General features: G+C 35.3%; 1 protein-coding gene across 6 annotated transcripts in view; it reads left to right on the top strand.

Annotated features, from left to right (window-relative positions):
* The window catches only part of frmd4a (FERM domain containing 4A), a 145,984-nt gene that overhangs the window by 65,087 nt on the left and 55,945 nt on the right, over positions 1-24,952 (top strand). For 2 of the 6 annotated variants that reach the window (XM_058750513.1, XM_058750516.1), the window contains exon 1: positions 10,494-10,649. The exons of 3 other annotated variants lie outside the window; for them this stretch is intronic. In XM_058750513.1, coding sequence (XP_058606496.1) covers positions 10,500-10,649 — 150 coding nt within the window. In that variant the 5' untranslated portion in view covers positions 10,494-10,499. Of the gene's footprint in view, positions 1-10,493; positions 10,650-15,321; positions 15,339-24,952 lie in introns of those variants that run through there. One more of the 6 variants, XM_058750514.1, reaches the window with a different exon arrangement.

Here is a 24,952-nt window from a genome sequence, read left to right as displayed (position 1 = left end):
TTATTTATATATAAGAAGTAATCATAGTTATAAATATTATTGTTATTATTTAGTGACAATTTATAATGCATATATGTGTGTGTCTAATTTTAAATATTAAATTTAATGATTAATAAGGTAGATAGATATAATAATTATCTATAATTATCTATCTATCTATATATATATATATATATATGTCTGTCTGTCTGTGCATCTAATTTTATTTCATTTTTGAAATATTATATATGTAATTATAAATATATGCATATTAATGATTAATAATCAGTTATTCATATTTAATTATCTTTTAATGATGAATAATTACATCATTTGGATAGATGGATGGATGGATAGATATAAAATCATTAAATAAAAATAATATTTAGAACTATTGTGTGTGTATGTTGATTATAAATTACTATATAAATCATGCAAAACATAAAATAATATCAGTAATATACATTTATAGGCCAACCTACTTTCTTAACATCAGATCAATATTGGCCATAGAAAACAACCACTTCTATAAGATTTCTATAAATCTTCAAATGACATAAAAAGAACATGAAATGTTAAAAATGTATATCTTTTTGCATGATGGTGAAATGGCCTACATTCATGCCTATTTCATGTGGCTGTTGTGTGCCGGTTTCATTTGAATCCCGTCGTGCACTAAAATTACAAGACGTGTTTAATATTTCACAATGCCGTAGTACACATTATGTCTCTCTCTCTCTTTCTCTCGTTTTGCGCTGAGACAGATGTGTGTAATTATAGCAGTTTGAATTATTGATTAGAGGATTTCCTCACGCACGTTACTTTTACTGCATCCCTGTAGAGCTCTCCTCCTCTTCTCTGTCATTCTCTCTCTGCGGCCTGAGGCTGTCCCTTCAGCTGCCAGAAGTTTTAGCGGAGAAATTATAGACACTTAGCTCTAACTGCATTGTGGCATGATGCCTACATGCATGTACATGCAGACTGACGTGCAAAACTGACTTGAAATACTCACTCCCTGCAGTATCCAGCACTGCGAGAGCAGGTGAATGTGTTTGTGCATGTAACTCAGATTCACTGTGGTTCTTCATTACTGTGAAAGCAGCTTTAGAAAGCACTCTTCCATCCACTGTCAGCAACACTGAGCCGGCAGGCAGCAGAATCCATCCACTTAACTGATCTAGCACGAATGTCGTTAGCACATGCCGCAAAACTCTACCGTGACTAATGTGAAATTTTCTTGATAGCCAGGCTGCTCTGCATTGAATGCATGTGCAAGAACTTGCCAGGAGAGAATGGATATGGCAGTCGAGACTAAAGCTTCTTAGTTTAGGCCCAGACCAGCTGGGGAGGAACATACTACCATATGAGATACTACTGTACCTGCTGAGATAAGTTAAAAAAGACTGGCAACTTAATCTGAAGTCCTGCTGATCAGATACATGTGGGCCAAAAAGTCTGTCTTAGATCTGTGTGCTTTTGGATTTTATTTTATTTTATTATTTTTTAATATATACTTTATTTTATTTTATTTGTTTATCTGTCTTCAAATGATATTAAACTTTTTAAAATATTTGTTATATAATTTTATTGTATAAAATGTTGATTGATAATTTTACATATTTAGATAGTTAATATATAAACACACATGCAAACACACACACACACATGTGTGTGTGTGTGTGTGTGTGTGTGTGTGCAGTGTCTTCCACTCTCTTAAACTTCCATCTCACAATTTCTTGCCTTCTCTCGCACTTTCTCTTCCATTTCTCCAGCTGTCTGTCTGCAAGAAGGCATGTTTAATCTATCATATGTCCATATGGGCCATAACTAGGGTACAGATGTCTACCATCCTGTTTAACCATCAATTATGAGCTGGCAACCGAGGCAGCGTAATGGTTCATTCAACCAAAATGAGTTGAATAATATGACGCTGCCAATCACCCAAAAACTGGTCAATTTTTTTAGACTAATAAACATGATGGAAGTTCACTCCGATTTTCTTGACTTCGCCTTGTGTTTTTATTATAATGTGTCTTTAGGCTGCTACATGCCTTTATGAGGCAGTGCAGGTCTTAATAAAGGCCTGTGGTGTGTTGTGTGTCTGTCTCACTGGGTTGCGTTGATTGGCTCTTTTGAAGCGCGGTTGTAATTTAGGGATTTCCTGTGAGGACAGCAGACGAGGTTTTGGGGGACGGCAGTGGTTGATAAGGCATAACCATTGCTATTAGCAGACAAAGCGATTTAATCAAAGGAACAAGGGCTTCATTCTCCTCCTCTGATTACTAGGCTTCTCAAACCCCCCTCTTTCACTTCATTGTTTTTTCCTTCCCCTTGTCTTTTGTGTTTGTGCTCTGCCATCTCTCATTTTCATCTGTTTGAGTGATTTTGACTCACAGCTCCCACAGACAGCAGACATACACCACACGGGATAATCACAGAGCCTGAGAGGCTTTGGCAGAGAGGACAAGTTGTTTTGGGTGACTCTCATGAAAACATGTCCGTTTCACCTGTCTGTTTAATGCAATTGAAGTTGAAAAGACTTGTACAACCAAGTTGATCATACTTAAACATTTAAGGCAATAAGGACATTTTTTACAGCGTAAGCATGCAAAAATATATAATTTGAATAAGAAAATTAAAAATTAAAAAATTTTTTTAGAATGTTTAGATCAGGTAAGATTTTTTTAATATGTGTTTGAAAGAAGACTTACCAAGACTCCATTTATTTCATCAAAAATACAGTAAAAACAGTAATATTGTGAAATATTATTACAATTTAAAATAACTGTTTTGTATTTTGAAATATTTTAAAATATAATTTATTCCTGTGATGCAAAGCTGAATTTTCAGCATCATTACTCCGGTCTTCAGTGTCACATGATCCTTCAGAAATCATTATAATATGCTGATTTGGTGCTTAAGAAACATTATTATTATTATCAATATCATATTATTGTCAATGTTGAAAAGAGTTGTACTGCTTAATATTTTTGTGGAAACCTTGATTTTTTTTCAGGGTTTTTTGATGAATAAAAAGTTCAAATAGAGCATTTATTTGAAATTTATTTGAGAATAAAATATGAATTTCTTTAAAAAAAAAAAAAAAATATATATATATATATATATATATATATATATTGAATAGTAAATGTAATTCTACTTAATTATGAAAATAATTGTAAATAATCAAATTATAAAAATATATACTATAATATATTTTAAAATATATAAAATTATAAAATATGTTGTTTGAATGCAGTAATGATAAACTTACTGTTTTTATGCATTATATTATTAAGAATTGATGGAAGGAAATGCATTGAATTGTCACGGAATTAATGTTATAGTGTGCAAAATCTTAATGGCCCATTAACAGGCCTCCTTGTCTTTTGGTTTCAGGGTGAAATATGACATGGACATGTTCCTGATGGGTTTCACCTGCAACTCAGTGTTAGCTGGAGGGCTTTCCTTAAGAGTAAAATCTTTACGCTTGTTGGTCATTTGTGACAGACAAATATGTTCTGCTTCATTAGATTGAGACAATGAAAGAAGCCCTGTTCTTTTTGTCTCTTTTGCCCTCCACTCATCCCTTTTTCTTCATTCCTCCTCCATCTGCCCTACTCTTTTACTTACCCACGTATTTCTGTTTACCATTTCATGCTCTTCTGTTCTATTTCCTGTCCTTTCAGCTTCCCACTTCCTTCTCCTCCTCCTCGTTTCCTCTTTGTGATTCTTTTTGAGGTCGAGTTACAAATTTATCTCAGCTTGTTCCTCTGCTGTAATATGGTGTGACCACTTGCAGAGTTTTCCAGATTTTCAATCCAAGGCTCTCAGCGAAACAACAGTAGCAGTTTGGCTGTGGAAAACAGTTCCCTTCTACCTTGATGTTTAGGAGGCCGCCGGGGTTCTCCTTGGAGATGCTTTGTTGCATTGGGTGGAATCGCTGCGGTGTGTGTGTTTAATTGGGTCTTGTTTTGTGTGCTCCGTAGAGTTTGTCTCTGGGCAGTGCGCTAACTCTCGGCTAAAGCAGAGTGCTAATTGAGGCTTGTTAAATTTAACCGTTCTGTTGCCTCCCATTAGGAAGCAGGTCAGGCATGATGCAGACAAAATGTGGATTAATATGCAAGTGTGTGCTTGAGCTTGTGCAACGTCAGCCGTCCTTTAAAATCCTCCAAAGTTACACATTTACAGTTGCTGATGCATTGTGCCGTGTCTGTAATCAAAAATGTGTAGAAATGTGTGCGTGTTTTGTCTATATCTATAATTTGTATTATCTTTATTCATTAAGGCTAGACTTTACGCAAGTACTCGAATGCAGATGCTGCTGGCTTTCGCAAGCATTTCATGCATTGCTGAATTTTCTAAATATTTCTACTAGAAGTACTTTCAGGTCAAATACTGACATGGCTGCAAAACTTTGAAGAGAATCTTGCTGATTAAGTTAAAGTTTGCTAAGTTGTTGCTATTCTTATACCTAGCTACCATAATAATAGCATAATCTGATTTAATGGCACATTTGAAGGAAACCATCACTCTATGAGTACTGAGATTTGTTTCCTGCTGGAAAAACAACAACCTTGAACCAGCTTAAGATGGTTTTCTGGTCTTAGCTGATCTCCCAGCCTTGTCAAGCTGGTCTATCAGCTGGTTTTAGAGAGATTTTGGACACTTTTCAGCTAAAGACCAGCTTGGCCAGATTGGGAGATCATCTTAAACCAGGTAAAACCAGCAAACCATCTTAGAGTAGTTTAAAGTATCTGTATTTTAAATGGATATTATTGGTCTTATAGTGAATTATTCACCCAAAATAGCATACAAAAAGTATTCTCGTAGCTTCGTAAAATGATGGTTGAACCCCTGATGTCACATGGGTTATTTTACCAATCTCCTTGCTACGTTTCTGGACCTTGATCGTGTAAGGACCCTTGCTGTCCTTATGGAGGGTCAGAGAGCTCTCAGATTCCATCAAAAATATCTTAATTTGTGTTCCGAAGATGAACGGAGGTCTTACGGGTTTGGCACGACATGAGGGTGAGTAATTAATGACAGAATGTTCATTTTTGGGTGAACTATCCCTTTAAATCTTTGTTCTCATGACTTTTAATCAAAATGTTGTAGCTTGATCTTCCAGTGAAGACTGATGTCTCAAATCATTAATCATCTTAAACCCCGCCCATTTATTACAATCGACTGAGAGGTCATGAATGAAACTTCTGTAAACATTTATTTACCAAAAGAAGATATTTTGAAAAATGCTGGTGACCAAACAGTTCCTGATCCCATTAACTTCCATAATATTTTTTGGTTTGGATACCAACATTCTTCAAAATATCTTCTTTTATGTTCCACATAAGAAAGTATGTCATGGGTTTGGAATGACATGAGGGGGAATAAATGACAGAATTTTCATTTTTGGGTGGAAGTAGCGGAAGATATTTCTTCCTGTAGGGTGGGCACTTGGTTCAATCCATCAGTTGAACAGAAGTGGATCTGAATATGATCTCACAGTCGATTCTGAGAAAGGGGTTTAGTTTTCTCAGCAAGTTTACCAACATAAAGCAAGAATGTATTTTAAGAATGTACAGAATACATACAGTGCATCCTCATTCTTGCGGAAAGTACATTTGTGGCCTTAGACATGGCCTTAGAGTTGATGATTCCTTCCAAGTAAATGTCAAAATATTCTTTACTAATGACATCTAGATGATAAATTGATCATTTAAAGCTTTGTCACATCATCATGTACTAGCTTCTCCACTTGGGCCCTCAAGAAATCTCAACACAGGCACGCACACACCAAGCTGCTGCTATCACTTTTATTGTTTTCCTCTCCATTTAAACATTCCCTCAAGCTCAAACTGATCTTTGGGAAGAAAAAAACATCCCATAACACACACACTCAAGCACACAAGCGCATATACCCCTCACGGACTTCAGCATGTGAATGCTGCAATATCAGCTGCCCTGAAGGAGCCTGAGGAATAGAATTGATTTCCTCCACACACACAAACACATTTCCTCATATCAGTGGAAGATATGAAGTGTGTTCTGACTATGTTGAATATTAGACTGGAATGCAGCCTAGTCATAAACACACACACACACACACCCAATCTCATGCATGTCTGAGAACATAAAGCTTTTTAAATGACTCCAACCTCTATGTGAACTTGACGTCTACTGGTTTCAATTAAGTCTCATTTTCTGTTCCCAGAAACACCCGTGTATGATCCCAGGGTCAGCCGGGGTCACATTCGTCCCCCAAAACAGGATGCATCACCCCCCAAAATGTCCCGAATGTCTCTTAGACATGAACAAGTACAGAGCTTTGTGCTAAAAATAAGAGTAGAGAATGGATCATTTCACATGTGCTGGAACAGGCCTGTCATAGAGCATTACACACACATTTTGACTCATCTTTCCCTCTCAATAGCCTATTCATGCCATTCTGGGGGTGTGTGATGGTGCGCCTGGGTGTTTAGGGAGGAAATGTATGTGCTTTCTGCTGGTGGCCTTGGATTGGAGTTACACCAGGCTTAATTCCACCGGCTCAGTGTGTGTGTGCATGTGTGTGTGCGGCCGCCTCCTCTGCGCTCTCGTGGGTTTGCGCTATTATATTATAATCCTCATAAATATTTATGCTCACAGAAAGATTCAGGAGCAAACACTTATTAGCCTATATGCAGAATGAAGTAGGTCAGCATGCACATGCACGCTCTCACATACATATGCACGTGAACATAAACTTCAAACAGCTCTGGTGCACTGGGACAGCAAGTCTCTCTCCCCATCTCTCTCTCTCTTTCACAACTCTATTTCTCTTTTTGGCTTCTGTCACATGGTACTGAAGATGCCAGAGGTTCTTTTGTGTGTTTGGGTGAGAAAGAGAAGGAGAGGGAGAATTTGGGAATGATGTAGAGCTATGTATTGTGGCATGCTTTCAATTAGCACAAAAAATTTTGAACTCTCAGTTTGGAAAACAAGCAACATGAGAAAAAAAAATTTTCAGTGATGCTATAAAATTATTAGGTCTCAGATTCACTGTGATTTCCTTCACATTTATTGTGACCTACATTTCTTAAGTGTTTCTTTTACATCTAAATAGACAAATAATGTTTGTGTGAAAAGTACATGGTCAACATCTGTGTGATTAATATGGCATCTGTCTTTTGTGTGTCTGAGTGTGTGTAAAATCACTGAATACCACAGCATTTCCCAGGGTTCCTCAAAATGGATCGCTTACACACACGTTTGAGAACTACCTCCATTTCTAAATATTTGATCCCCTTCCTGCACACAATAGCCGCTCACACACATTCACACATTTAAATGACAGCAGATGACATTCTCACCCCTCAGGAAGCAGCAGCCGGTGACTCATAAACTCAAAAGAATCAGGGAACGCAAGTTCTGAACATTCCAATAGAACACGCTGCGTATTTCACAATTTAAGACATCATGCTGCTTTATTGTTGGACAGCTTGTTTTCTGTTTTTGTGTCCTCGTTTCCTTCAGAGAAAAAACACAGGAATTCCATGCGCAACTATTACAATATAACTTTAATCGTTTTTTTCTTTTCTTTTATTTGGGAGAGGAACATTCACACCCTAGCAACATGCAACTTTTGTTTGTGCAAACTTGTTTTCTCATTTTCAAAAATCTTGGTATGCTTTTTTGGGCAACATTTCCCTGAAAACCCACACGGATTTGACATCATTTTAGACAAAACCATGATTTTTGTGGTTCACATGTGCTCTCAATGTTTCACATGAGATAATTTCAGACCTCGAATGCAATAATTTCCATTAAACAAAACCCCCGTAAATTAAATACAGCTTAATGTGAAATTCATGTGTTTTTCACATTCACATTGAACAGGATTCAAGGAAAAACATCTGCATTTTGTAACAGATCATTAAACATTCAGTTGAAGCTATTGAGACAGTTCTTAGGAATTCTGTTTCTCTCGCTCCAGCATGCACCTCCATGAATACTTTCACATTTATGCTCTACAATAGTACTATCACACTCCACATTGGGTTTGTTGTGCACAAATCAATATGCATTGAGCCTCATAATGGCAGGACAGTAACGTGAATGAGTTATTGTAGCTGTCCTGGTTCTATAGCCTTGTATTTGGCCTTTAGTACCACAGCAGCATGAACACAAATAGAAACGCATGTGCTTCGGTGCTCATTCATTAGACTCCAGCTGTCACGGACTGTGACTGAATGAGGTTTGGTGTCACACAGTGCCATTACACTCTCTGTAATCATATGATTTTGCTATTGTAAAAGCCAACAATGTTTCTCTGCCTGCACTATAGAAATGTGTTAGTTAATCTTTGTGTAGCCTTTGTGGGTCACAAAAAATTCTTAGAGTATCACCATGGTAACTATAATTTCCATCAAAATGCCACAAAGTTATTGTTAATAATGTAAAATCAATAAATTAATATGGAATTTATTTGGAAAAAAAAAATGTATGAAACTTTAAGTATATTTATTTATTTAAATTACATTGGTGGCTAATACAAAGTCATGGTTTTTTTTTTTTGTGTTAATTTTGTTGTTCACTACATACATTTTTTTTAATACCTGCATGCCATTTTAGCTGAACCTATGGCCACCATGATAAATCTTTTATTTATTACCAATATTGATGTGTGCAAGTTTGATCATATATACGCTACGCCAGCATCAATATGAAAATCTAATAAATCTCTCCTAAGACAGGAAGCATTTTTAATCAAGATCAGACGCTGTTCAACTTTGCTTACTATTGACCAAGGCTTTCTGTTGAATTGCAGAAAGAATAATGTGCTGTGTTCAAATAAGAGGCAATGTAAATCACAGTATCTGGTGTTTAGGCTGAATGCATGAGTTACCCATTAGCAAAAATTAAAAGAAGGAATTTTTAATGTATTTACAGGATTGCTGATCTAATAAGGCATTTAAATGAAATACTTAAATAGTAAACAATTTGAATGTTATATTACCATAAATACAGCAGTGAATGTAAGTACAGTTGACATCCCTGCTATTAAAAAATTTGCTCATAAAAGCCCAAGATGGTGAAGTTGGTCATCCAAGTCCCACCGACTGGCTAACCAACACTAACCAGCTTAATCCTGACCCCATAACCTTCTAGTCCAGTTTATCCACTACCAAACTATCTTAGACCAGCAAACGACTATAAATAACAAGCTTCAAGCAGCTAGAAACCGCATAAGATTAGCCACCAGTTATTTTAGCTGAATTTTACAGTTGAACGTGTTCTTTGTTTTATTAGCTTCATGTTTAACAGCATCAATTATTGCTGAGTGTCGAAAAAATACTTTATTATATAGCCTATGTAAATTTTATTTATGTATTTATTTATTTCACTAATGCTATTGCTCATACTTAAGGCTATTGATCTGAATTATTTCAAGCAGTGCATGAAGTGTTGATTAATTAATTGATTTAATTAGCATATGTATTTAAAAAATAGAAATAAATATTAATTCATTCATTAACCTAAAAAAATTTAAATATGTATTATTTATTTATTTACTTTCAAACAGTGCATGAAATGTTTATGAATTAATTTAAAATAACATTTATGTATTTTCAAAAAATAAAAACAATATTTATTAATTCATTCATCTAAAATTATAGTATTACTGTATTTTTTTTAAATAAAATGTAAATTGATTTTATTATTTATATCACTATTACTATTAGGGTTAGTGATTTGAACAAACCCCTAATTAGTACTTTTTTCGGGATGTTGGAGGGGTTTTGCAGGTAAATGTTTGCCAGGTGGTCTGTAGTTTAGGGACTGGATCTGGATTGGGTGCTTGGTGTCCTGAGAACACTGACACAAACGGCATGTCCCACTCCAAAACTCTGGAATCTGGACGTCATCCCAACTGTTTATGGAAAAACGAGTTTTGAACTCCCATGAGTAGCGCTGTCTGCTGCCCTGCCACACTGGGAAAGCTGAGACAGACATATCGGGTATCTCTTCAGCCGCCCGGGGCGGATGAACCCGAGCAGGATCCGTCCTGCGGGGAGGGACAACTGTCCTTCACTCTGCCCTAGATGGGTGTCTCAGAGCATCATGTGAGCTTAAAACCCCTCGATGCCCTGCTCTGGGACTGTTGCTTTAAAACAAACAAACAAGTAGGGGAGAGGGAGAGAGGAGGAGGGAGAGAACGACAGAGAGAGACCATTAGTTCTCTATTTGTGGGAATGTTTGTGTTGGGCGAACCGAGAGCTGTTATTCTGGGAATTTGTCCTGCAGTGGAGGGAGAGAGACCAGTGAGACCGATTTCATTTGGAAGACGAGATCTGAGTCACACAGAAGTCACAGTCTCAGTCTCCCATGGGGCATTTCTGAGGATTAAAGGAAGAAGGGATGAGAAAATGAAAGAGGAGAACGCAGAAAGGAGAGCAGCGTTACCTGGGGACGTTTTCTCCCACACACACCTGTGATGAGAGAGGATTATTGGAACACACACCTGTGTACCTGTGTGCATGTCAGTCATGGAGGCGATGCTTCTGAGTCTGGGAGAGAGTATGTGTGTGAGGCACAGTGCATTATGGGATGTGACTTCGGCCGCCCTCAGAAGATTGAGGCACACACATATCAGAGCTCCTGACATCCTGGTCCGAGCCGTCTACCAGGTATGAACAGAATTGGTCACTTTGCGTAATTTTCAACAATCCATAGATGACCACCTCCTTAAAAAGTACTAGAGTGAGGAATATAATATATGAGTGTTTCTCCAGCTATCTATCTATCTATCTATCTATCTATCTATCTATCTATCTATCTATCTATCTATCTATCTATCTATCTATCTATCTATCTATCTATCTGTCTCTCTATCTGTCCATCTGTCTTTATTTATTATGAATTTATAGATTATTATACGTAATACATTTGTTTAATAATTTTCTTATATTTAACATTTTATTAAAATACAAATATAATATATACTGTAATAGATATATAAGAATAAATAGTATATTTATTATAGTATATTTAGTAGATAGAAAATAGTAAATCTATAATAGATAAAATAATGAGATCTAAAATATTGTATTAAAATAAATAAGAATAAATACTATTCTATTTTTCTAAAATCTATTTTTAATAAAAATGTTTGTTTTTATATAAAACATTTTATATCCAATATCACTAGTACAGTTTTTTAGCTCATACTTGAATATTTTTACGTTGTCTCTCACTGACTGTTTGTACAGACAATGATACCGTAAATCTCACTTATAATATTTTTAAATGAATTAATATTTAATAACTCTGTATTTTAATATTGAATATTATATATTTATTTAGTGTAGTTTGATTTGTGAAATATATAAAATAAATAATCATTTCTATTCTAAATAAAATATTATTTTTAATTCAATGTATTTATTTATATTTTTACGTAAAAATATTTTGTTGCTTAAAACCATAGCTCATACTTAGTGATTTGAATAAACTCCTAATCCAAAGTACTTTCACATGTACGGTAATTCGTCTTGTACTGGTTCTTTGTTCAAACATAATACCTTAAATCTGATTTATAATTTCAATTTGGGTAAAAAGACAGATTTTAGTGGTTGCATAAACTGCTCAGAGTAGTCTTAAAAAGTTAGCCATCTAATTTGTTTTCTTCTAGACTTGTCATAACTGTTTAATGTCAGTTACAAAAATGTAGATTGGCCCAATTTAAATCAGAATTGTGAGACCGAAACGCATAGCAACACCCTCGGAACCATCCACAACACTCTAGCATTACTGCAGTGAGTTTTGCATGGACAGGTGCCATTCACATTTCACCTCAAAAAATGTAAAACTGTAGTGGTTGTTTTGTCGTCCTTTTTGAATTCATGCCATAATCAGGTTGTGTTGTGAGCTATAAAGCGTATTAGCGTTGCTATGGTGGTTTCTAAGGGCTTGAGTCACACACTGTCTCACGGTCATGAAAACAGCTCTCCACAGGAGTCTACACTTCCATCTATCTGTATGTGAGAAAGAGATCAGTATTCAGGTTGTGTCTCTCCTACCTTCCTACTGTGTGAACAGAACACAGCAGAGCGAATCTCAGAGTTTCCATCTCGCTGTGACATACCTGAAGAAATGACAGCTACATTTTTATCCAAGGCTGATGTATAACAGGCTGCTGCTATAGAAACAGCCGACAGAAATGAATAAAGCTACAGACATTTCTCACGGGGTGCTTTGCATAACCATGGTATGATCGTGTTATTTTATAAACATGGTATTCTTAGAAGTATTTTGGAGTACAATGTAAATTCCATTATATATTAATAATGTATAGAATATAATATATCCAAAACTGTGTGTGTGTGTGTGTATACACATACACATACATACATACATACAAATTATTTATATATGTGACCCTGGACCACAAAACCAGTCTTAAGTCGCTGGGGTATATTTGTAGCAATAGCCAAAAATACATTGTATGAGTCAAAATGATTGATTTTTCTTTTATGCCAAAAATCATTTGGACATTAAGTGAAGATCATGTTCCATAAAGATATTTTGTAAATGTACTACTGTAAATATATAAAAACTTAATTTTTGATTAGTAATATGCATTGCTAAGAACTTCATTTGGACAACTTTAAAGGCAATTTTCTCAATAGTTTGATTTTTTCACACCCTCAGATTCCAGATTTTCCCAAATATTATCCTATCCTAACAAACTATACATCAATGGAAAGCTTATTTATTCAGCTTTCAGATGATGTATAAATCTCAATTTTGAAAAATTGACCCTTATGACTGGTTTTGTGGTCCAGGGTCACATATATGGAACATTCTTAATAATTTGTATGTATGTATGTATGTATGTATATATATATATATATATATATACACACACACACATACATACAGTATATATAAATACATTTGTAAATATTTATTTATTTACAAATTTATAAATATAGTTTGGAACATTCTTAATGCTTTAAATTGTAATGGTTTATATTATTTTTTACATTATATTTTTGTGACATTTGTGTAATTTAAAGGAATATTTTGCCCACTAATGATTTATATGATATATAATGATTTTATTTTTTTTTTTAATGTCATATTTAGATTAAATATACTTCAAAAGTCTGTAGTCTTCTCTGTGCAGATGAAATCAACATACAGATGAAGAGCCAGGTGACTTTTGACCCTCTTCATGTTAAGCTTGACCATAGAAATGACAACTTGAATCTCAAGATTACAAAAAGAAAACAACAACCCTGTGTAACCTATGAGCTAATCTTACAGAGACCACCCAAAATGACCTTTGAATCTGACCAGAGGGTGTTCTCAGTGTCTGCAGTGCTGTGATTGTCTATAAAAGCACATACACACATACAGTGTGATGGTAATGGCTTTAGCATGGCTAATAAATATGATGAACATACATTGTGGCACATTCAGGAGACGAGGAGGGGCTTCCTAACGCATTCTTTCCACATCTATACACACACACATACACTTTCCTTGCAGGCAGCAGTGTTTGATCCAGCAGGTATTTCCTTGGGAGACCCTTCACCCCCCTCTCCCCTTTTCCTTTCATTCTACTTACCAGAAAAACAAGTCTCTCCGTCTCTCTCTCGCTCTCTCTTCTTTTTAAAGCCCAGCACAGTCCATCAGCCTCAGTGAAGGCATTATCCTTGCGTCTTAATACACAGCCATAGAGCTGCTTTTGTTCCATTTAAGCTGCTAATTGTGTGTCTCTCAGAGGGTGTGTGAGAGAACGAGTGAATGTGAGTGAGAGCGAAGACTCCCGAGGTTAGTTTAGGGCTCAGCACATAGTTGGGTTTTTTACATTTTGCTCTGATATATACACAACTAACTGACTGAATATCCTCACTTTTTCTGCCCAGCATATTCTGATTTATGGTACACGGTGAAAGGAACAGGTTAATGTCATTTTACTAACAAAACTTGACTAACAAAATAGTTGTTTGCAATTTCTGAATACAATGTATTGCACACTAGCTGACAAGATGTTAGGGTGTTGCAGGTAGTTAACAGACTGTTGTTATGCAGTTGTTAAGGTGTTTTGACTTGTTAGCACATTGCTAGAGTTTTCGGTGTGGTTGCTTATGCTTACAAAAATACTGTGGTCTTACCATGGCATTTACTGTAGCACTGATATTAAAAACATACAACTATCAGATACATTCAAAATATTTTTTTTATACTCTTTTGTTAATGTAACACTTGTTAAAAAATTGATATTTTGGTCATGTACTGTGGTAATACCTTGGTGTTTTTTTAAGTACCTTGTAGTAATGGTACATGATTTTCATTACCATGGTAAAAAGTACCATAGTATTACCATCTCATACCATAACTTTAGCATGGTATTTGAAGTATCACATAAATTTCGTTGTACATGATTGTGGTAATCATTCAGTACCATGGTAAACAGTGTGTGCATAGTACTTTGGAAACCAATGCTATTTTCATTTATTATAGTATTTATGAATATTTTGAATTCTTTTATTTTTAGATTTTCAGAACTTTTTTTTATCTAGTTGGTTGATTTAATATTTCTATTTACTGTAGCTTTCATTTTGTTTTAGTTTTAGTAATTTATGCATGGTACTGTGGGAACCAATGTTATTTTAGTTATATATATATATATATATATATACTTTTATAATATTTGTTAATATTTTGAATTGTCTTTTATTTTTAGATTTTCAGTTTTCATTTTCATTTTAGTTTTGTTATGTGCTTTTGTCTTTCTAGTTTTTTTATATTTCTATTTAGCTCTAATTTATTTTTATTTCCGTTTAAGTTTTAGTAAGTTTTAGTACTTAAACTTATTTCAGTTCGATGTCAAAACAACATTTCTAATTTAGTTTTTGTTTTTTTCAGCCAAGTTGTTTTTATCTGATATTAATATTTTATTTTATTTCAGCTTTATTTCAGTTAACTAGCTTTAGTTAACAGTAACAGCACTGATTGGAACCACAGCATGTTACTTCTTTGTAAGGGATGTGCTGAGAACCATGGGAAGGGTCCATGAAAGAATTTCCTCTTTCTTAAATCGAGTCTCAGTGTGTGTGTGTTTCAATATAACCGTATTCAGCAGTCTTTCCTGCAGTGTTTTTCCTCCGTCTTTTTAACCGACATGGCCTGAATTTAAGGGAAATACCATTTTCTCCAGTTTGATGGCAAAGTGCCACCCCTGCAGCTGCTGATGAATGGACTCTTCCACTTCAAACTCTGTAGAGAGCTCAGGTCTGGAGCAGGACACACATCCATTTCTCCCTTCGGTCCACAATCCGTCAGTTTGTTTCGCAGCTGCGGAGCAGGTAAATGGACCGTGCTGCTCCTGGATCCTTCCTGTCTCACTGTGATATCAGAGAGGGAAAATTTACGAGCCTTCTGGAGCTGTTCGGCCTTGTCTCATTCCAAACTGGAATGCTCTAAACATCACATCAGACGCAACCAAACACACACGCTGATACACCACAGCTGTATTTATTCACAATGGTATTTTCCCAGAACATAATGTGTGTTAATCTCTATGCACATTCTTTGCTGGTGATTTCAGGCCTTCGTTTGGAAGTGGTGTTATCATGCTGATCAGAGTGTGTTTATGTGTGTGTCGGAGCTGCTGACGGGGTGATTGAGTGCCTTATCATTTCAGACGTTTAGGCTGCAGATGCTGTGTGCAAGAAACGTTTAACTGTTTGTTATGATTCAAAAATGCAAATAGGTAAGGCAGATGTTGAAAATGGATCTAACCGAAAGAAGGTGATGAAACGAATATGCAAGTCGAACAAGTTTCCCAAAGGGGAAGTTTATTGCTCTTTCATGCCTCAGGAGATTTACAGGAGTTCTTAATTAAGTTTCATTTAAAGTATCAGCTTAAAATCTCTATAAATCCTTAGGAGAAATAAAAAGGACTCAGTTGTTGACATACAGTAGGAGTATGGAGTTATAAATGAATTTGGTTAGCATTACTCAGATCATTTGATCTTGAAAGAATGTGTGAGAAATGTATGAGTTTATTTTGAGATCTTTGAATTTGGTTGCAGATGTCTTTCTGAATCTCTTAATGCTGTAGGTGGTGGCCAGGGTGTTCTGATTGGTTGCCAATGAGTTGCTATACAGCTGATAAAGTGTTTTGATTGGTTGCTGGTGGTTTGATTGGTTGGACTGAATGATTAGACTCTTCCCGATCCTACCTTTTGAACTTCATTAAAGGGATAGTTCACCCAAAAATGAAAATTTGATGTTTATCTGCTTACTCCAAGGGCATCCAAGATGTAAGTGACTTTGTTTCTTCAGTAGAACAAGAACGAAGATTTGTAACTCAAACCGTTGCAGTCTGTCAGTCATATAATGTCAGTCAATGGTACTCACGGCTTTGAGAGAAGAAAAAAAAAAACATACACAGACAAAACCAAATGAAACCTTGCGGCTCGTGACAATACATTGAGGTCTAAAGACACGAAACGGTCGGTCTGTGCAAGAAACTGAACAGTATTTATATTGTTTTTTACCTCTGATCCACCGCAATGTCCAACTGTCCTGAGCTCGTATGCCAACACGTGACGCGTCGCCTTCTTCTTCTAGCTTTACGTCGGATCGCAGACTTATAAGTGCATTACCGCCACCTATCTCTCAAATGGACCACTGACACTCTATCTACAATCTCAATTAGGAGTGTCAATGGTCCATTTGAGATGCTCTTGGGGTAAGCAGATAAACATCAAATTTTAATTTTTGGGTGAACTATCCCTTTAAGATATTTTGGTTGGTTTCCAGGGTGTTGCTATGCAGCTGCTAAAGTGTTTTGAATGGAAAGCTTTTTCTTTTATGTGGGTAAGAAAAATGTATTAGATGCCACGTGTGAATATTCTTTGCTGTCACACATACTGGAATATACACCATCAGGTGTAGTTGACACTGAGAGGGAGTTTTATCTGAGCATATGGTTTTGTTCCATGAATATTCAGATTTCTTGAGTTATATAATAGTGGTATAGCATAGATATTGATTAATAGAAATAGTCTTCTCTCTCTCTCACTAATTTAATCATGCCTTACTGATGTGGTGAAGTGACACAGATTACTTTGGGCTCAATCCAGCAGTTCTCTAATCGTGGGATTTCCCTGTGTGTGTGTAATCTAGTGGGATTACAGTTAAATGCATGTGATTAGTGTGTGTTACCCATAAGGCCGGGTCACACACATACTGAGATGAGTGAATCCTTAGATTTGCTGGGTTAGACACGGATATGAGAGTATGAGATGACTGATGTTTTATGTAATATGATTGTTTGTATTCTCTTTGGCATGATGGTGATGTGGATAGAATAAATGTCTCTCTGCCATTTAATGGTAGTTGATAATATGCATAAAATATTTTCACATTAATTAAATTGCATATTATTTTCACATTAATTAAGTTGCATTTTAAATTACCTGCTGTGTATTTCATTATCGCTAATGGTTTTCACAAATATAGCTCTATGAATATCTCTGAATGGCATCATAATTTATTATGAGTTTGTTTGTTTCATTAATACAAAGCTTAATCATAAAGAATGTGGATTCTACTTTAAAAAGTGAAATGAAAAAGAAAAGAAAAGTGTACACACACACATATATAAAGGTAGATATAGATATAGATGTAGATAGATAGATATATAATAAAAGAAGTCTCATTTGCTCACCAAGGCTGCATTTATTTGTTCATAAATACAGTAAAACCAGTAATATTGTGAAATATTATTGCAATTTAAAATAACTTTTCTATTTGAATATATTTTAAAACATAATTTATTTCAGTTTTGTCAAAGCTGAATTTTCAGCATCATTACTCAAGTCTTCAATGTCACATGATCCTTCAGAAATCATTCTAATATGCTGATTTGGCACACATGAGATATTTCACACAAGAATATATGTTATTAATGCTAAACCCTTTTGCTTAATATATTTGTGAAACTGATTTTTTTTACATGATTTTTTCGTGAAACCGACATTGTTTACATCAGTACATCAATTCAATGTGTCCTTGCTGTACAAAAATAATCATTTTATAAAAAAGAGAGCTATTAGACCACACAGCTGACCTTTTGAACCCTATAATAGTCCTGTTTTGTTGGTGGGCGAGAGGGGAAGAGATTCTTAATGAACTTTCTGTTGAAATGATGAAGACTTTGGCTGACCTCTGCCATGAGCCTTGACGAGCTGTCATATTCAGAGTTGAAAACTGGAATATTCCAGAAAATAGCCCTAATTACAGTCAAAATCTCCCACATCATCCTCTGACCTATGACCTGATTCCGCATATCATTAGGCTGTATTAATATTTCATGCAAACATACTCTCACCTGCTCAAGCCTAAACTGAAGACACTTAATCTCTGTGTCAGTAATTCACATTACTAAAATAATAAGTCAGTAATAGGTGAATAACATCAGTATAAATAAAAGAAAGAACAAGACTGTGTTCATAACATACTGTTCTATGCAGTATTTTTTAAAACATCGAATGTGATTGTCATTCCATTTGCTACATTATATTGTTACATGATCTCATTATGAGAATGAGATTATATAACAAGAGATAGATGTTCAAAATCACAATTATATTAATTTGTCATACTGAAAATGTAAGATCAAGTTGAGCGTGTTGCATTGTGGGATTCTTTACCCAGCATAGTGTGATCTAGTTCTATACTGCGTATTTGGCAAATATAGTAGACTATCAGGGGATTGCAGATAGAAAACTTGCATACTGTGCACAATATACATACTGCACACTGCAGTGTGGTTATGTTTGGTTATGGTTATGTTTTGAAACAGTAGTGCGTTTTTAATGCATAGAGAGAACAAGTAATCTATTATATATGTAGTCTAAAGCAGGATCTCTTGCCTCTGAGGAATTCCAGATCTGATTTACGCAGCTTCCAGGAAGGCTCTCTAGACATGACAGGTGTGCTGAGATGAGATTTGATTTAGTGCCAGTCAGGAATTGAGAGATAAATGCACCTGGAGCCACATTCTGTTACTATGGTGATACATGTGACTAATAGTGACATCAGCGCGTCAAGAAGAGGCTGAAATGCTGATATATTAGTATTTGAATTGTAAACAAGGATTAAAGAGAGGGGTGTATGTGTGTGTGTGTGTGTGTGTGTGTGTGTGCGTGTGTGTGTGTGTGTGTTTGTATGTGTGTGTGTTTAAACAGCCAGACATTTTGGCAGGATACCCACGGCTAATTTGCATATCTAGTCTTGATAAGATACACAGTCTTAATCTCATGGTTTCTTTTCTTTATTTCTGTATTAATTTATTTAAAAAAAAAGTAAAAAAACTTCATTATGATAATGTAGATTTAAGTAGTGAGGATTTTTTAGCATACTTTCACTCAGGTCTGGTTCCATTCTGCTACTGTATGTAGTTACCATTTTTATTTATCCAATTAATTCCTCACAGATTAAAAACTGGGCTGTAAGAGCAGTTCACATTGAGTATAATTGTGTCTGGGAGAGAGTGTTGCTTCTTCCTGTTTGAGAAAGTGATATGAAGGGTAGTCAAGGCCAGCTGTCCCACTCATTTCCTCTCTTTCTGTTTGCTATTCTGTGTATTGGTTAGACTGTGTGATGGGTCATGAAGTTCATTGTGTCTGCAGTGCCTGCACAACACAGCCAATTAGAGATTCAGCCAATCAGGGCTCAGTTCTCACACCTGACCTGAACATACCAATCACAGCTTCGGTGAGAAACCGTTGAGATGGGCATTTATGCAGCAGCCTGGTCAAAGTGATTGATTTACACTTGTTTAATTATAAATGAGTGAGGGACAGTAGGAGAGAAACAGATATGTGGAAACTGCCCACTTAGTCTACCATGACAGTGACACACGATGATGTACTTGTGACTGTGTGTGAGAGAAATTCACTTTTAAACTGATAACGCTTTTGTTGAGGGAGTTTGTGTGTGTGTGTGTGTGTGTGTCACATATTATTGCATAACTAGTGTCTGTCCTAACTGAAATGAAAGCATATAAGCATAGAAATAGAAAACAAATCACATTTGTATCATATCGGCTAATGGAAGATATGAGTTTTTTTTTTTTTTTCAGATTTAAATATTGGCTGGCATAGGATATTTAATTGTTCATGTTCATTTACCCTATTTTTACATTTAGACCTTATTTGCTGTCATCTAAAATAATTTAACAATGGTAAATGTGATCTTTAATAGATCTTAAAATTAATATAGAGTTCATTTAGTTGCTTATATGCTATTATAGTTTAATATTTTGAATAATAATAATATTTTAAATTAAAACCTTTCATTTTTGTTTTCAGTTTTAATTTCTTAATCATTTTTTAATCATTTTGTTATGTGCTTTTTGGCATTTCTATGTTGTTTTTTTTTCTATTTGGATTTAAGAGAGTATTAAAATGAATCACGCAACATGATTTACTAACATTTGCGCTCGTCAAATTTCTGATATATGCGTCATTATTTAACGCCCCATAAAAAACATGTCTTAAACTATTTTGCGCTTGAAATGGCTGCATTTGTTGTTGCTAGGAGGAGGCACCACAGAGAATAGAGAGTGTGTGGTAGAAGGGAGAGGATTTTTTCCAGACGTATTAATTTATTTGGAATGCCAGAAGAACACATAATCCAAATCCGAACCCGAACATATCCTTACGCAATTTTGCACTGCACTTGGTAGATTGCATTGGTCATTATGGAAATGAGATGTTGCGTCTGTGTTCTTTAATTTGTGCGTTGTCAGTAAATCACCTGCAGAAATTTCCACGCCCATCAGTGTTGTTTTGGAATTGCGCTTTCGCGCTAATTTGCCCTGTTTAGTAAATCTGGCCCTTAGTTTTTTTTATTTAATTTTTTATCTCATATTAAAATTTTATTTGAATTATCATTTCAGCTTTATTTCAATAACCAAAATGATTATATAGTTTTAGTTAACAATGTTTTATTTATTTAGACAAAATAGGTATATATATATATATATATATATATATATAATATGACCATTGACCATAACATATATTCATGTTATAGCTATTGGCTATAACATGAATATAATGATCATATTGTCCAAAATTTTAATTCTAGTGCATCCACAAGATTACATTGTTTAAAAATCTTTCCTTTGCAGTAATAAAAGCTTTCATAATTGTCATCGCTAGGAATGTTGTCAAACTACAATTTAGCATAATGTTTCTATTTTTGAAAAGGACTGTCTTAATAGGCAGCTCAGGTGTTGGAAAGGAGCAGTTCTTAGGTGGTATAAAAACATTTATCAGTTCAGAGCGTAGCATTTGTGTGTGTGTGTGTGTGTGTGTGTGTGTGTTTATCTTGAGGGGTCCATTATATCCAGGAACACCTGAAGTCCATACACATATCTATTTCAGTTTAATAAACTGCAGATGTGTGTGTGGCCCAGAATGCTCCTTCACTCGCTCTTTTATCAACAAACTCCAAATTGCTCTAGTTTCTCCAGAATCCCAAGAATGCTTGACCGACTAAAGATGTTCTCTCATACAGAAATAGCCAACGGTGCTGCATGAAAGCATTCCTCTAAAACACAGCATGAGAAAACAGCTCAACAACTCTGAGAATGATGGGAAAAGAGAAAGTGTTTTTTTCAATTACATTTAAAGGAATAGTCCAAAATGTTAAATTATGTAATTGTTTACTCACTCTCATTTCAATCAGGCTTCAAAAACAAATAAAAAACACTATGAAAGCACCCTAAATCTAGTCTGCACTTCATACAAAGTAGAATTATATGAGGAACAGACTAAATTCACAGATTATTACTTTCCTAGATAAGGTTTCCTCTTCAATGGATCATCATTCCCAGGAGAGCCCTTTATTAAACACACACAAACATACACATACCCTGTGAAGATGAGCGTACAGAGTGGCCGTATATGGTGAGAGCAGTGATGTGGTCTGTGGTCAGAGTGTGTAAGAGGCACAGACTCCATTGCTGTAAGCTCTCTCTGTCTTGTGTGTGTGAGGGATCATTTCTGCTGCTCAACTGACTCATATACTCAGAGGTTTATGTCCTGGTTCACACACACACGTTCACACTCTCAGAGATCATAGGATTCTGCTGACATGCGCACAATGAAAGACACACATAGTCATGTAAGAGGAGAGGAGATCTCATTTATTGATTCACACAGTTCCTGAATCAGCAATCTGTTCGTGTTACACACAGACATTTTCTGTCCTTTATGACTGGTAACAATTATAGCACACTTTTCTGAAAGCTTTTGTTTCACTGAGCATAGCACAGAGGGGGTTTTTTTTTTGTCTCAGCAAAGTTCTGCATGATAAATCATAACTCTAGCCTATATGTTGTTTCACTTAAATAGTCCTGCAGTGTAACAATGTCATATTTAAAAGTATTCCAAGAAACAACAAATCGTATGAGGCCTTAAATAAGACAAGAATTAAAAAGGCAATGTTTAAATTGGTTTTAGATGTTGATTTTAAGCAAACTTGAATGAAACAGCATTTTTAATAAATCAACTGAGCAAATGAGTCATTGAATCACTTAAAGATTCATGAATCAGCATTTTTGAACGAATTGGGTGAGTAAATGATTATTTGAATCACTTGATTTGTTTCAGATGTTTGAAAGAACTGGTTGACTGAATGATTAATTGACTCATAAAGACAGTCACTTGTTTTGTTTCTGAATGAATCAGTGTTTTTGAACAAATTGGTTGAGTCAGTGAGTCATTGAATTACTTTAAGACAGTCACTTAATCTCTTACTGAAAGATTCTGAATTTTTCAACAAATTTGTTGCCATGAATGATTCTTTGAAGAACTCAGAGAAAGTCACTTAATTTGAGTCAGTGACTTATTGAATCACTTATAAACATAGCCACTTGATTCATGTCTTAATTAATCTGTTTTTTCTTTTTAATTAATTGATTGATTTAATGTTTCAGAGAAAGAGTCACTTAAAAATCCCCAAAATGAACTAACTAGTATCTTAAAATGCATGTCACACACATACATATGTATAATATTAAATACTGTAACAATTTTTTTATCTGAATTTACTTGCCAAGTACATATTTGTGTAGATATAACTTATTCCTAAGCGTCTCTTTGTCTCTCATACAGGGTCAGTTTCTGTTTGCCAGAGATGGATTTGCATTCAGTAGTTCTACCCTCAATCAATATTCAAAAAGGCGTGAGAACAGAATGACTCAGCTTTTAACAGAGAAACCTTTACAATCACATAGAAACCATGGAAAATTTCAAATAAAACTGTAGATGAATATGTTCCAGTAAACATTATCGACTCAATCGCTGTTTATCTGGTCTTGTTTATCTTATTTATTTGTTCCATGTGTTTTCAGTGTATACAGTGGGATATATTTGTGTGTGTGGGTGTGTTAGTAGGCTATAAAGCTTTAGATGTTTAGGTTGTGTCTCTCTCTCTCTGTGTGTGTGTGTGTGTGTGTAGTATACAGGCCAGATGGGAGTAAAGCTATGCAGTGAAATTACAGCAGGAGAGATCTCACACACGTTTGAAGTGCTCTCATGTGGGTGTGTGTTGCTTTTTTTTCCACAGGTTTAACTGGAAACACATTTTCTTCTCTCATAACACACACATGCACTGACATGAGGCACAAAAAGAGTCATTCCCAGTCTCTTTGTGCATATGGCCCCCTATTCTGAACTGGCTTCTATATGTAGAGAAGTTACAGGTCTCTTTAGACCATTCAATAACATTCTCACATACATCTGAGCGCAGTTATGATCCTCAGTAGTCCAATAGCATACACACCTGTACAGACACAGGTGCTTTGGTGTCCATCCCAAAAACGTTGTTGGATAACTATTTTACAGTGCACAATTACTCCTTTAATGCCTTTAAAGATCTGAAACTCTTTTATAACCCAGGGCTAATACATCCACGGCTTTCCCATAAGGAAAATACCATAAATTTCTGCTGTTAACCCCACTCACACCTGGATCCGTGAAGACTCTGCATATAGAATTACACAAATTCAGTATCAACATGAGCACACACTCACCCATGCTCACTGCAGAGACTGTGGGGGATCTTTGATGTGATTTAAAGGAGGTTAACCGCTAAGATTATTCATTAAAAAAAAACCTCCACCCACAGCCAACATCCTACACCCTAAAAACTAAACCCCACCAAAGCCCTGTGGCTCGTCCACCCCCGGTCCCTGAGCTGGAGATGATGAGAACATGGCACATGAAAGGGCCTACGGTTTAGTTTGGTATAGATGGTTTTTGTGTTTATCATCCCAGCAGATTTTATGACTGCAGCATGAAACAGACGGCAGAAAGAGATTCACGATAGTCTATTTGAATGAAAATAAAATCTGTTGCTGCAAAGTCATATGATTTTCTTTCTTTCCTAAATAAAGAAATTTGGAGGAATGAAAACATAGATTGAGCCATCATGATTTAAAAAGGGGGCGGGGGTTATATGCATTTGTTGGATATGAAACTGCAGTTTAAACAGTCATCCAAATTTCTATTTATGAGTTCAGTGGAAGAAAGTAACCCATTTATGATTAGAACAACGTGAGACTGAACTGTCCCTTTTTTTTTCTTTTTTTTTTTGTATTCTTTAAGTCTCTGAAGTTTGACTGACTCTTGTAATGTCCAATAGTCCATGCACAACCATTCAAAAGTTTAGAATCTGTAAATTGTATAGAAAAGACTTTTATGCTCACCAATACTGCATTTATTTGATCAAAAATGCAGAAAAAACAGTAATATTGTGAAATATTATTACAATTTAAAATAACTGTTTTCTATTTGAATATATTTTAAAATGCAATTTATTTCTGTGATGCAAAGCTGAATTTTCATCATCATTCCTCCAGTCTTCAGTGTCACATGCTGCTCAAGAAACATTT

Source organism: Onychostoma macrolepis, chromosome 18 (assembly GCF_012432095.1).
Source record: "Onychostoma macrolepis isolate SWU-2019 chromosome 18, ASM1243209v1, whole genome shotgun sequence".
Lineage (NCBI taxonomy): Eukaryota > Metazoa > Chordata > Actinopteri > Cypriniformes > Cyprinidae > Onychostoma > Onychostoma macrolepis.
Note: the sequence above shows the minus strand (reverse complement) of the source record. Positions and strands in the feature narration are given on the sequence as shown.